The sequence below is a fragment of the Arctopsyche grandis genome, chromosome 10, assembly GCF_051622035.1.
Source record: "Arctopsyche grandis isolate Sample6627 chromosome 10, ASM5162203v2, whole genome shotgun sequence".
Taxonomy (NCBI): domain Eukaryota; kingdom Metazoa; phylum Arthropoda; class Insecta; order Trichoptera; family Hydropsychidae; genus Arctopsyche; species Arctopsyche grandis.
Window position 1 is genome coordinate 7,234,511 of NC_135364.1, and position 16,197 is coordinate 7,250,707.

Genomic DNA, 16,197 nt, shown 5'->3' on the forward strand with positions numbered 1-16,197 from the left:
CCTCTATTTTAGAATGTAGGGAACAAAAAGGTTGGGAACCTCTGACGTACATAGATGATCTTTGTTATTTCTTGGTAATTGATCACAGATCACATGTATGTACATACATAAGATTCTACTCATAAAAACAATATTATTTTTGTGTTGAGTTCCGTCGACCTTGACCTGGTCATTCCACCGCGAAAGTGAATGTCCTCTACCTCTTCGATAAGTTATATAAAAAATATAAAAAAAACCAAAACATTCACCGTAAAAAACGATGTATAATCAAATCTTTCCGATGAACACATATATTTAATATATTGATTACTAACGAATGAGATGAACCTTTACAAACGTTCAATTTTTTGAGTATGGTTTTTTTGCACACTCCACTTTTTCATTCGAATTTTTTTATCCAATAGCTAGGCGGTTTTATGATCTTCGGCATCCTGTTTTTATTTTTTCAGTATACGAAATATCAATAGATGAAATATTGTGTTCGTAAGAATTTTTGTGGAATTTCCTTTCATACGAAAAATAACAGATTTCTAATATAACCACACATAATTTCGTTCGTTGCACTCATATATTTGAATATGTATATATTCAGATAACAAGAAGCCATTCCAATAGTTTCAAGTTTTTCCTCATTTCAACAGTTCCTAGTATCAGAAATCCGCTAGTCGATCAATTGGCAGTTTTCAACTGTTCCTCTCGATAAATTTACATAGGTGGTCGCAGATTCATAAAATCACCACGATGTATACAATCATGATTAACCATCTCTAATTACACATGCACATACCTTTTGTGACATGTTTAAGAAGAAGCTTTATGAATCGAAATTGCTCGCTTTATTTAAACCAGTTAATTATTCATTATTTATGCTTAATCAATTTCCCAGTCTTATCCAATTTTTACCTAAGACCAATCGTAGGAATTGATTCAGAAATCAATACGTTTTTTTGATACTTTATACTTTATATAATACGTACATATGCTCTAAGCCCTGATACTATACCGAATCATACATACAAATCATGAGCGAGTCTTGAAATTTTTGGGTTTATATAAAGTAGTTTCGACACTTGATTACATATGATATTTTATAGATGTATATTTATGAAGGTATTTACATATTGAATTAGTATTAAGTCGTTGTTTTTCCGTAATCATTTCACAAGACCACACCTGCAATACTTGGAATCATTTGTTCTTTTACTTCAAAATCTCAAAATAAAGTAATAAATTTGATTTAAATGTATAAATTTTGCAATTTCAATATTTTTTACACGGTTTTTAATATAATTAATTGCCGAAATATAAAATAACATAAATATTTTATGTTAAATAAATCGTCTATACTCTATATATGGTTCGATCGTGTATAACCCGATTGCATGTTTACCTCTATATTCCTTCTTTGAGTTATCTTCACGATAGTGACGTCTTTATGAATGTTTTTATACTGAAAAGCAACTAGGAAATTTTGCTTGAAGTTTCGCATCGTCTATGTCAGACCGTTCCACCTTTCTTCTTTTTGATCGTTCGACTGTAAAAGAGAAACTCAATTTCCCCCGTCGTCTTAGTAAACTATACGCGGGAAATTCGATCTTAAAACTACGTCGTTGCATACTGCAATTTCCCACTATTTCACCACAATACAGACGATGCTGATGTTGATATACCCACGCGATCTTTCGATTAATCTATCTCGGCAATCGCATCTGATCGAGATGTGATGTTGTCAATACGTCTCTATCGTTGTGAAATATTACTATCGTGGATGAGACTAGCTTAAAATATACACGTTCGAACGTAGAAACTGACACATATCCATTTTCCGTTAATAATTTGTGGTGTACAGTTTTGATGTTGTTTTTCTTTTGGATATTCTGATTCTTCTCTGTTTTCCACTTATTTTCTTATCTACAACTTAATCATACGTACTGTCAATTTGTCTAGCAATTGATAATATCTCTCGCTATCTATTTGGATTGGCGAACGTCTCTGTGCGTATGTGCTCTTTCTGGATGCGATACATTTGTTGTTTATTCACGTTCGTAAATTGTGTGTTTCGTATGAGTAGTAAAGAAAATTGAGACGAAGAAACTGCAGTAAAATTTAGTTAGACTTCTTTTTCTGATTGTTTGTAGGTACATAAATTTATAAGTTCATCTATAAAACGAAGCAATAAAAAAGTTTCCGCGGCAAACATTTTCAATGAATGCAAATCATATTATTGAAGAGGTTTCGGATTATTTTTATTAATGCTTTTTGTTTTGTACAAATTTGCCAACGAGTGATAATTTTACCACCACATTAAGTAATCCCTCAATTTACAGACTACATATGTATGTATGTAAGTACGTTATCAAAATCTTTTCCATGGATTGAATATCAATAGATACATATGTACATATGTATGTACATATATGAAGATATTTTTTTAATAAAACGACTGAATTTAATTGATTTATTATGGATATATTACACCTGTATAATTTTTGGAAATATTCATATGTGTATATTATTACTAAAATGTTTGCTTTTTAGTCTTTTTATTTATAGAGGAGGATTAAGATTATATGATAGAGTCAGAAGAATTAGATTACAATCTACAGTGGATCAAAGTTGACTCTTCTTCTAGTTTCCTCGAGTACTTGTTCCAGACTAATTTTCCTTTCCACATATCCTAAAAATGAAATATTCTATTCTAAAAATAAGGTTCTCTAAAAGATCTACAACATTACCATGCCATTTTCAAAATATGTAGTTGAATCTATTTTGTGTCACCGAAATTGCTTAAGTTTTCTCTGAAGTGGGTTAAGATAGTGAAAACCAAACTTTTTATACATGCTGTTTTTGACTGAACTTAGATTTTGTAATCCTTTCGTGTTTGTTTAAGTACATAGTACGTTAGCAAAACAAAGACAGATGAATAAATTGGATCGGAATTGCCCACTCGTTAGCACTTCCTGCTGCATTGAGTACTTTCATGGGGACATACATACATACCTATATATATGTACACACTTACCCGATTGATCTTCTTCCGCGCTGTTAAAGCGAGGCCATTATTCAAAATTTGAATGTCATTGTGGACGCCTAAGTCGGCGGAAACTTTATAAACGGAGAAGTGAAACACGGCTGCAGGACACGCCGTTCCAAGAGAAGTGATCATTGAAAGTCCTTCGGTGAATTGAACCTCCACCCTTATAATCCGCGAGAGACGAGCTCTCTAAGGACGAAAACTAAGCGACCGACCGACTGCGACAGGTTTTAATCTGTCTTTTGTTGTCCCACCCTCTTCCGTTCTCTCGGTCGGACGCGTTTTGCATAACGTAAAATTATTGTGCGTATTGCGTATAAGAATAATAATAATATTATAGTTTTCCATCGGAGAGTTTTTCCATTTCCGTTCCTATTATATTTTTCGGAGGTCGGCCACCGCGCGAACAAAGAAAATGGATGGCGAAGAAAAGAGACGGGGAAAAGCACGATGCTGGAAAATGTATATTTGATGTCAGCGTGAGGTGTTGCGAGGAAATGAGGGGGAAAATTAAAAATGAATAAGCAATGGGGCGAACGCTTAAATGGGAAACGGTACCCATTAAGTGGACACGTATTCGGTATTCCGCACGCAATCTCGCGAAAATCATACAAAAATCCTCTCGTCTTCCCTGAGCGAAATTCGCACAACTTTGTCTTGCGTTTTGGAATTTATTGTTTTTTCAATTTGCAATTCCGTCGTTGAAGTGTTGCTGTTGAGCGAATGCGAAATCTTAACGGAGATCTGTCGCCGTCTCACGTACAGGTAGAAAAGTTTTGAAATATATAATTTCAATACAATATTCTATAAATGTTGTCTGTTGACAATTCAAAAGACTATCGTGGAAAAAATATCCAAAATATCTGGATTAAATTATTCGAGCTGATCTTTATACATATAATAGAAAATAAGTCGAAGAGTAATTAAATATTTAATTTAAGAAATATTTAAATGTATTTATTTGTACATATGTATATTTAAAATAATCTAAACAAATATGAAGACCAATGGTTGTTTCAATATGTATAGTATTGCGTCTCTCTCAATATTAGTAGTACAACATTTGCATACTATTTAAATGTAATAGCAATTAATTCAGTACACGATAGTGACTAGAGTACATACATATTTGAATGTAGTTCATTTAATTAAAATCCAATTATTGCTTTGTTAAATTAATTCAGTGCTATTTCTCGGGTTTACGTTGAAATTTACTTTATATGTAATAAATAGCAAGAATAATTATTTTATAGTTCAATTACCATTAAGGATTCTGCTCGGACATGTTTTAGTTTATAAATTAACATCCTATTTTACTTCTTATAAATATTATTGATATCAGAACAAAGACACATTTTTTTAATGTTTAATTTTGTATGAGGAACAAAATATTTTCGATAAAATGAATTGTTTATAATATAATAATGTTTTTTATTGATGCCGTCTGCCGATCGAGTGAGGTAGGTTTAATCTGCAATGTAATAAATTTTTTATTTGATATGGTTTAAGGCAAGTTTCATAGATGTAATAAAATGTAATATGTCTAAAAAAAAAACCATTCAGTTTTATTTGTTCTATAATATGTGCTATCTCGCTAGCATTTATGTCATATTTTGGATGAATTGACATATTATTGTATGGAATTGAATTACGTAGAAAATATTTTTTCAAATCGTACTTTGAGGAATGCTAACACTTTAGTTTTTTTAATTAATTTAAATTGAAAATAAAACCAGTGCTATTTCAAACTAGAACAATGGCTTGGCAAGCGGGCGAGTCACAAGTGTGCAGAAAAGTTAAGTCATTAGTTTTAGAAAACTTTTAAATAGCGCTCAAACGTCTATCAATCCTGTTATAACAATCCCCCTACGTTTGAATGTGTTTTCAGACTTTTCGAAGGGAAAAGTTATTTATTTAATTTCCCTCAGTTTGCTTAGAGGGCCTACTTTTTTATAGCTGACGCTTAACAAACCAAAGTTTTAGATCACGACATGTAATGGGCAATGTTTTAGGTATGAAAAAATGTACGTACACATATTATATATATGTTTTTTCTTTTGTGATTTCAGTTGGTTCGGCTGCAAATGGACTATGGCAATATCTTTCGTGGCTTATATGCCATTCATAACAGCTCAATTTTATCCCAAAATCTACACGCTCATTCCAGCTGGACTTATGGTCGGATTTGGTGGCGGTCCCTTGTGGTGTGCGAAATGTACTTATCTCACTGTGGTTGGTTCTTGTTTACAATTTTTTTTTTCGGAAGGTTTTTATATATTTTATACATATTTTCACACATATACGAGGTTTCGTGAGAGTGCTTAAGACGATGTATGAGAAATTATTGCTAAAATGATTTTTTTCATATCATCGATGTCTAAAAGTTTATGCAAATGTTCTACATACATTAAAAAAGAAAATATGTATAATTTGATGGCAATATTTGTATATGCTGCGGACAATTATGAGCGCCTCCAAATCTCACTCTGAACTATGACATACCGTTATTTTGAAGCTGCTTTTGCTGCAAACGATATCAACGTTTGCAAACAGAATGTGTAATTTTTCTAGAATCATTTCCCAAGTGAAATAATGTTTAATTTACATGACGACTTTCAACTTTATTCGTACACGATGTAAATATTGTGAACATTTAACCAGGCTTCGCATATATACAATGTACATATGTATAATATATACATATTTTATTTAGATTATTTTCAATTCAGTGAGTACTGTAAAATTATTCATTATACTAAAAAAAAACATTTCAAACAATATATTTACATAAAATAGATTCGAACTCGAATCACTATCAAACAATTTGAACTTGAAAAGAATGAAACTCTCCACATTGGAGACGAATAGAATAAGAGGCGATCTAATCAAAAATTTTCAAAATTATAAATAAACACCATAATTTTCCTATGACTAAGCTTCTAATACAAAATTACTCATTTACGAGGACATATTATACATTTATGTTATACAAAAGAAACCAAATATATATATATATATATATATATATATATATATATATATATATATATATATATATATATATATATATACATTTATGTCGTACAAAAAAAATGAGAGATTCCTTCTTTTCAAATATATGGAGTGGTTAAAATTTGGGAGAGTCTGTCTAATGAATTAGTGACTTCTAGTAATCTTATCCTCTTTAAAAATAAACTTGATGATTTCCTAAAAATGTATGGGTTTTTGTATTTCTTCTTTTTCGGTTACTGTCATTTTATTTCTCTTCGTTACTATTGTGTATTTTTGCACTTTCTTATAATTTACACATTTTTTTACATTCTTGCATATTTTTTGTTTATTGATTTATAATTTAATTAATTGGTGGACATCTATCTATCCGGGTCTATCCGTTATGCCGAATTCCCCAAGTATTTTAAATAACGGCAAAACATGTATGTACATTTTTTACATATGTATCTGTGGTGTTTTGGTTTAAAAATTTAAAGCACCAAAAAAGCAATTTCAAGTTGAATCAAATTTTGTTTATTTTATTTCAGAAGCTTAATTTTTAGAAGATTAATTAATAATACAGCTGGAACTGGATAAACAATCAACCCTCCTTTATTTATTATGTAATTTATCTCAAACAGGAAGATCATTTGACTTCACTATTTTTTCTCTAAAAATATATATTCATATATGTACATAAATACATTTATCTTATTAAAGATAAATTTATTCTAATTCAATATATGTATGTATATAAAACGCCAATTAATTACTTTAAAATTTGATTATTATCCTAGAAGTTTATATTAAAAAGTTTTTTTTTTTTAAATTTCAATATAGCAGCTACTGCAAATCTTGAAAAGAAATGTCTTTCAATGTCAATTTTCATTTACAAAAGAAAAAGTTCTAAATCAAATTTTTTATACATAATAAGAAAAGTTGGATTTTTAGAATTTTGTAACTCTCTTCGAAGTTTCTGTGTTATATTTTTTTAAATAATGTATGAGTGTCTGTACCCAGACAGACATTTCAAATTACGTTCGAGTGCATCATCTTTCGTTCGTTGGAAGAGACGTCCCCCTTGAAAAATATAAATTGTTTGCGAAGATGCAGCGCGCGTGATTTTCATAAATAATGCACCGATGCACGCGTTTATGACCCGTCCACCGTCTGAATGCAAATTTCGCAACATTCAGGCCGTGAAGTGTCGTATTTTTCCACTAGTATCCAGCTCTTAGATGCAAAACTGCTTACAAAAATGTACCTTAGCACAAATGGAAGTGCATTCTCCGCTGTGATTGCATCCGATTCGTAACGAGGGCCATTTGTCTGGAATTTTCGGTTCGTTTGGTCCGAATACTTTGTGCGATCTGTGCAGAATTTCTCCACGTGAAATATTGCTCGCCACAAAGTACGAGTGTGTCTGACTTCGAAAATGATGAAAATAACTTTGATGTTTCTATTGGCGGTAAATCAAACATTTTCTCGTAAAGTTAATATATATGTGTATATGTACATAAATATGCGTCACAAAGGATACGTGATTTTCAAATATAAAAAAAATCTAACGCAAAGCATAAACAGACAATATTTATAAGTAGAGTAATAAAAAACCATTTCTGTCATTTAATAACAAATATCAATCACTGTTTTAACATTTTCCTTACTGTACTAAAAAAATCCATTAGCCACTATGCTGGCGGCTAAGGGTCCAGTTAAAAATATGTGTTAAATGTAAAAATAATGCAAAATCTGCAAGGTTAATAATTGTAATTAGCTATAAAAAGCATTTTATCGTTTATTAAACGTCGAATAATATATAATATATAAAGTGCAAGATATGAAACAAATAACGGCTGAAGCAGAGCCATCATTCCAAGGCGAATGTCATTCTCACACTGACCGACACTAAAAATGGTTCAGAGACGAGATATGACTTTTCTTATAGATCTATGCCCAGTGAATACGAATTTGGTAATAAAAAATGTTGATTGGCTCGAGATTCGGAGATATGTATATGTATGTGTTTTTTGAATCACGTGATTTTTCTATATCTTGGTGTCGTTCGGTTGATGTCTCAAAAATCTGTCAATTTACTGTTCAAAATGAATATTGGAATCTATAGTCGGGTATTTTTTATCTTTCATTTGTAATACTTTTCAGCTTACAAATCTCTCTAAGTAGTCGTCCAGCTCAAATAAAAAATCAAAAGTACCTATTTTCACTTGGGATTTTTTCCCACTGTTAATTCTATTTTATATTGAGTATTTTCTATTGAAACTATGTTTGTTGGGATAGTATTCTGGCCAAACTAACCAATCTGAATAAAAAAACGTCGTCATTTGTCGAACAGTGTAATTATTTCTGTTGATATTGATTAATGTTTTTATTTCATAATGACGTAATTCAATTTGTATAGATTTTGACGAGGAATACATAAAATATGGAGACCCTTTATTCAGTTCATTTGGAGATATAAAATAAAATAAAAGTCCCGGTCACTCGCTATCCATCACTGTGCAATACATAAGTCCTATTATATTTATTCTTTAATCAAAAGATAGAAAGGATTATTTTTTAAATGTTCTAACGATTTTCAAAAATAGTCTCACTTTATTTATATTTGATATGCATTTTCAATATGTACATATTAAATCACATTTAATTATGTATGTACTTTCAGTAGGTACATTAAAAGTATGTAAACCTCGTGGGATTAAAAGCAAGGCATTTTATTAATAAAAACGGAATTTAATTTACCTCTAAATGACAATAATTTGCCTAAATGCACTCCATAATAACTATATTAGTTCATTAACACCATTTTTATTATTATCAATGTTTTATTTTATTTACAAAATTAAAAAGTGACATCTAAAATTCTTAACTAACCACAAATATTATTATAAGACTGCCATGACTTTATTAATAGTTCAATATTTTATAATGTCAAATAAATACATAGATATTATATAAAAATATTATACATATTTAACAACACATCCATTCAAATTGCATCTCATATTTCTATTTAAGCTTTTGGATTTTTGTTTCTTGATTGACGCACAATTTTGTTTTGGATTTTCAGACCGTTAATGTTTTTATTATAAATTGATTATTTTATTTAAAATCTAGTCTAGTAATACGTTCATATACATACATATGTAGTATAAAATAATGTATCGTTGAAATCTTCATGATTGCGGTAATTTTATTTAGCTTTGTTTGTCGACTGTATGGTATGAATATAATATATTCTCTATAGATTTTATCTAAATTAGATTTGTTTAACGGGGTAGAAATATTCCTTTTAAAGATTATGTTCATACGTTGCGTTATTTAAATGGTAATCTCGAAAGCCCCGTCGCCACGCGGTGAGAAAAAAAAAGATTATAGAACGGACGTTTTTATTTAATCCCGTCTGCGGTTTTATATGAAAGCCAACCGAGAGAGAAGTATTGTTAAATTTTCGCTGAAAAGGGAACGTGAAAAACAACAACACAAAAAAAAAAACATTAAATACACACACACGCGTTTCAAGTAAATCCGATCGGCCCCAAATTCGCCCCAAACAAGGCGAAAAATTCCCTATTAGAATTTCGTCGGGGAAATTCTCGCATTTGGTCCTAAGTGTAATATCGGATGATTTGCACGAAATCTTATATTCAATATTGCCCCACTCTCTCACACTGCAAAAAGTGCGTGTGTGTAATTCGCGAATCCTTTCGCAAGGATAATAGAGGGTTCGCGAGTGGCTCCGTTCCAAGTTTCGCGTACATGTATGTAATTCTGTGCGAATTTTAGACATTAGCACGTCTCTATTATAACACTTGCGTAAATGATATTAGGCGTGATTACTTTTTAACGGTAAAATTAAAGGATAACGGTCCCGAGTGTGCCGCGGCATATCGTTTGCGGAATTCTATTAAATGGCTTGAGACAAAATTGGCAATTTTGACGGAAATATCGCATAGGTCTGTTGATACCATAATGCTTGAATAAATGAACGTGTGGACACTTTGTATGTATTTGTGATGACGTATTGTCATGATAATCAAATTGAACAGCGGTAAAAGAAAGTATAGTGATCAAGAATGGCCTGAGATAGTATAACAATTTCGGTTATTCTAAATTGAATATTAAGGCTTTGCATTGCGGTTTTTTTTCTAAACTTATGTATACAATTTCTTTTATACATAAACAATATCATGAATTGGGTGAAACATATGTAAGTCAATGTAATCTCGTTTTTTGAATGTGTTTAGTATAGAAAATGAATGTAAAATCAATACAATGAAATTACGGATTTAATTTATTCTTATATAGTATTTTTCGTTGTATGAGAATATTAAATCCATTTATAACAATACAATGTATTGTTGGATTTAAAGGCTTTGAAACGGTTGAATGGATTTTTTTAATATACCTATATATGTACATACAGTCTATTTAATTTTCCTCGTAACCTATAACGATAGGCTTTTTTATTCTCATTTATATATTCTTCGCTTATCTCCATCTCTCTCTCTTGACTTGAAGCTGCTAAAACGTTTTGGATGTTATTAAGATTTGAATGATTACTTCAACTTCTCTTCCTTAAGGTGGCTTCAATTTCCTGTTTATTTAAATTTGCGTCCGCAATTTAATTTGTCTTGATTAAGGTATTCTCAGTACATTTTTTTATTCATATTAAGAAGCGCAATAAGCAACTAAAATATTTGCTTGACGAAAGGTTACCAACATCGCATATTTGCTGTCAATATTAAATTCATCAAACGAGTATTATTGTATTATCAATATAAGCTGAAATCAAACGAAAAAAATCTAAATAATTTCACATTTATGAACTTCGTATGAGATTATTTTTCGTCGTGAAGAAAAAAACATAAATTTTCGATCAAATTTTCCGCATGATTTTTTCACATAACGAAAAATCCACGTGCGTGAAATCCGATCTGTAATGCGAAAAAATATTTTCATATCGTTCGCGTGCTGAAATACCGAAAGCGCAGAAAAAATCGTATATAACAAGAGAAAATTTCGCAAAATCGACGCGCATATTAAATCTAAGCGGTTTACTTATGAAATTATTGGTGGTTTACTATCCATATACATATGTATATCAATGGGCAAATCTGCTCAACACAATTTTGCATAATATAGGATAAATTATTAACAAGCTAAGTGTTTGACGCCGTTAACCGTCTTCACCCTTGTATAATATAATAGGAACCAGATCTCTCATATGTATGTACATAAATGTGTAGAGAAATTGATGATAGCGATATCAACTCACGGATAACATTAAATATTTGTTGAAATGAAAATGATGGCGCCGTAAACTTTTAACAAGTTGTAAAATCCCCCTGGCTTATAGCAATCAAAATATCACAATGTATTTTATATTTCAGGCATCTGAAACTTATGCGGACATTGTTGGACAACCGGCCGACGTGATGATAACGAGATACTTTGGAGTGTTTTTCTTATTCTACATGATGGCTCAGGTGTGGGGAAATTTAATCACATCTTCAGGTAATTAAATATTCACTAATTAAATGTTCACTGTACGAATAAAGTTAAATATTCATTAGGTAACATGCGCCGGGTCGTATGTTGTATGAGATAAAATTTATATAGCGCGGTTTCTGGAAACCGAATTAAACCGAAACTGCAGTGCAATATTGTAAACCGTTTGCTATATAAATCGGACGATGCGACAGATTTAGAATGGACATGAATATATTTATCCGCGTGTAAAATAATAACGTTAAGTCACATCGTACATATCATACGAGTATTAAATTAAACGTTAATGTTAAACTACACTGTAAAATTTCTTAAAGGAATAAAGTGGAAAATGAAGAAAATTGTAAACCGCACAAATTTTGAATTTCGTAGTGAACTTCACCGAGCGTGATATTGTTTTTACATTTTAAACGATTTTGTGGACACGATATAGCTACGCTGTTTTATTTTGTGTTCTCTCTTGCTTGCACATATTATAATTTGATTAACGTTAATAAAAAAATATGTTTTATTACTCGTGTGTTAAATAAAGCACGCGGCCTATAAATAAGACTATTCCTTAATACTACTAGAGCTTTCGGAGCAAATCTCTGAATTTGTATTCACAGTGTAAGAAATAAATCTGGAAATATTGGCATTCAAAGCGAGGAATTCGAATATTGCTCGTATGGGAACCACTTCAAAGTTTCTTTACATTGGATAAGTATTAAATTAGCATTTTTGTTACAAATTCATTTGAGAAAGCATTTTCAATAATTGAATAACTATCTTAATTTTAATAAAATAATTTTGACATATAAAAATCGAAATAAAATTTGAATGAATCCTGTCCTGAAATTTATTTCACATGTTGTACAGGTACTTTATTCAACCATAAGATGTTTATATTTTTAGATATGTATCAACTGACTGCTTACAATTTAACAAAGATAAACTTCTTAATAAAATAGTAGAAGTAGTAAATAATTATTTATATTTAGGTCAAATAATAGACATGTACGGTTGTAAAGAAGAAGAAATAAAGAGACATTTTAAATTGAGATGGAGTGTATTTGGACGAATGGATGTTGTTTTTAAATCGAAAATGCCACTCTGCCTGAAGAAAAAGATCTTCGATCAATGAGTTTTACCAGTGATGATGTATGGATGTGAAACTTGGATATTGAAAGCCAAGATCCTATACAAAGTCTAATGTACTCAAATAAGTATGGAACGCTGTATTCTCGACATAATGAGGAAAGACAGGAAGTGAAATACACGGTTGAAAAGTATGACAAGGGTAGTGGACATAGTGGATAGAATAGAGAGATTGAAATGGCAATGGGCGGGCCGCGTGGCTAGAAGAATGGACGAAAGAGGAACAAAAAAAGTGCTAAAATTGGTACCCGAGGAAATGTAAAAGGGTAAAAGGAAGATGGGTAGACGAAATTAGGACAACGTGTGAGTTGAGATCGATGAGAGTTGCGTAAAATACAGATGAGTGAATGTGTGTTGAATAAGCCTTTATCCAACAGTGAATGGTGAGTGGCTGTAGATGATGAAACTTCTTTAAACAATGAATGATTTCTAACACTAGCGGATCCAGAAAACGGTCAAGGGGGTGGGTATTCAAATTAAAAAATATATATACAAATTCAAGATCTTATTAAAAGCATTAGGCCATAAATTGTGAGGAATTATTTTTTGCATGGATCATAGTGTGAAAGGTCACTTTAATATTAACCTAGAAGGGTCTTGCAATTATGTAAAATTAAAATGGGAAGAACTAAATTATATTTATACAAATCAAAATCTGTTAATATTGTATTTATATATAGAAAATAAAAATAAAATGTATAAACATACATATGTATATGAAATTTAATGCGTCTAACCGGTGGGGGGGGGGCAAAGTACCCATAGAACCCCCCTTGGATCCGCCTATGATTCCTACAATTTAATTTATATACATACTATACATATGTAGGTTATATATTATCTTCACATTGCTGAAAAATTGTTTAGTTTTTTACAAAAAGCATAAGCTTTATATTAAACGTCACATATATAATTCATATTTATTTTTAGTATAAAGGATAAGCGTTAAAAATGCGCCTGCTGTGTTTACGTGTACCCCCAACTTGAGATATCCTACAGGAATGAAAAGAACAGTGTTTCTACTTTATAAGATCCATTTATCTTTTTGTTTCAACCGTTGTATTTTACATATGTTTTCTTCGAAAATATCATTGGAATTAACAATAGTTTCGTTCATTACGTTCACTTTCAGAACTTTATACAAAATTTCATAATACTTCAAACGAACTACTTATTATTATGAATAAGCTTCAGTCTTTAACTTCGCAATTCAAATATACATACTATACTAGAGATAGGCATTCCAATTAGGGACTGCAAATTACCGTCAAATTTCATAATCCAGTAAAGTGGTAAATAATTAATTACCGGTATATGTATACCGTTAAATGGCAAAAATCGTGGATTTAGATAACTGTATGTGGTTACTTCTCTAAAAAAATATTAGCTTAGATTGAATAATGTCATGTCATACATTAAAGTAAATTCGTAATAATTAATTTAATTTCTTATGTTTTAACCAATCATATTTATATAATAAAAGTTTTAGACCACTTGAAAGTTTGAATCATAATTGTAACAACCATAAGCATTTATTACGATTTGGTTCGTCTATGTTGCCAGTAAATTTGTCAATTTGAATTTACTTCATTTAAAATAAACAAATTACAGACTAGCTTATAGTATAGTAAACTGGTATTCCATTATTGCAATTTCTAATTTAAATTCTAAAAATAAATGTCAAACTATGTTGTATTTCTTGACCAAAATGCAATAGGAAACTGAAACGAAATGTAATTGGCCATCGCTTAATGAATGGGGGTGAATACGATAGCATATATCTCAAATATTTTGCAATTTTAAAGGCAACATATAATACTTTCATATCGTAATTACTACAAATATGTACCCCCAAGAATGTATTTATTTTATAGATACTGTTTATATATGTATATATTCTTATGTACCTCACTTATCAATGTAGTTTCCACAATAATCAAATTCACTTTCTCACATTCATATACGTGAGTAACAAGTCCATTAAAATTCCTGTAAATGGATAGTGAGATAAGACAGGAGTGCCGGACTTTGCCCGACTTAGGAACGCCGGGCTTTTCCCAACCCAAAAGATAAAAATCATTTATATAGATCACAATTCGATCACATAAGTTAGTCATCACCCTCGACTCCGAGAGTGGTAGTCATCACCATCGAGAATCCGAGAGTGGTAGTGATTAATATCGACCCCGCAAGTGACGGTCAGCACAGCAGCAGAACAAAGTGAACCAAAGTTAAGAGGGCTGGACACCAGCGCCTTGTCCATACAAACGTATTAGACTTCTCCCTTCCTCAATTATGGCACTAGAGAAATTATTTTTTAATATGCTATGGATATCTACCATTGGGTTGCATCTATTGTTTTATTTTTTTTGATTAGTTATTTTTTATAGGAGCTAGGAGCCGCCAAACATCAATAAAATCACCTCTTTTTTACACTCACGAAAAGAGTCCAGCGTACTTATTTAACGGTCGATTTTAAAAAAAATACGCGCATAGATGCACAGAAAATATTTTTCTCATACCGATGATGAAATTTTTTTAAAAATTGATCCAGTTTCGGAGGAGAAAATAGGAGAATACGAAACCTCGATTTTATCAATTTAAAATACATTTTATCTGGTCGAAGCGCAACTGTCGCATCCACTCAATATATATATTGATATATATTGTCGTATTCACGCAATATATACATTCACTCAATATATATATCGAAGAATGGAACGGCAACAAAATTAAGGTTTCGGGTTTACAGCCTCTTAATTAGTGAAACAAATTTTTACGTATCTCATTTTAAATTCATCATCGTTCCATAATTAAATGTGTAGTTTTCGAATAACATAAATGTAACGTTTTTATGATAATAAAGAAATTTTGGTTTGTTAACCAAGTAATTTAAAATATATATAAACTGCGTTTTGGAACATGACAATATGTACCAATTTCCATGACCAGCGTGTCATACTTTCCGACTACACTGTACATGCACTCAGTATTTCCTTTTGTAGTGTACGCGATAGCGAAACGTCTGATAATGTCGATTCAAAATGTCAAAATCCCTTCTTCAGCAGTAGTGAGGCGTTCCTGGCTATAAACTTGTAATGCGTTTATAGCATCAACTCACGCCCACCACCCACCCGTTTTCTCCACAGCCTACCCACCTCCCACATCCGATATCTGGGACCCGGGACCCCAGTATCGGGGACCCTCGGGCGAGCACTCATCGCAACCAAACTTAAACATATTGCGTGTACGATATCATCAAGTTTTTACAGCCGGGCCGGTGTGCGGTTTACTGCCCTCTCCTCCCTGTGCCCATCTCAAAGCCATCCCTGTCCTTCTCGGTAAGCCGAAACCGGGAAATGTTCGTGTGTACGTGCGAATATACATTTTAATAAATTTTAAAAGGGGCCGAGTTCTTTTTTTTAAAGCGCCCCACCGTTTAAGATTTCGTCGCCGCCTCGGAAAATTTATGGCGATTTTCCAATTTGTTCGCTTTGTAGGATTTT

General features: G+C 31.4%; 1 protein-coding gene across 2 annotated transcripts in view; it reads left to right on the forward strand.

The window, feature by feature from the left end:
• Positions 1 to 16,197, forward strand: part of LOC143917852 (UNC93-like protein) — a 64,142-nt gene that overhangs the window by 14,560 nt on the left and 33,385 nt on the right. For both annotated transcript variants that reach the window (XM_077439462.1, XM_077439461.1), the window contains exons 3-4: positions 5,104 to 5,266; positions 11,437 to 11,560. In XM_077439462.1, coding sequence (XP_077295588.1) covers positions 5,104 to 5,266; positions 11,437 to 11,560 — 287 coding nt within the window. The remainder of the gene's footprint in view (positions 1 to 5,103; positions 5,267 to 11,436; positions 11,561 to 16,197) is intronic.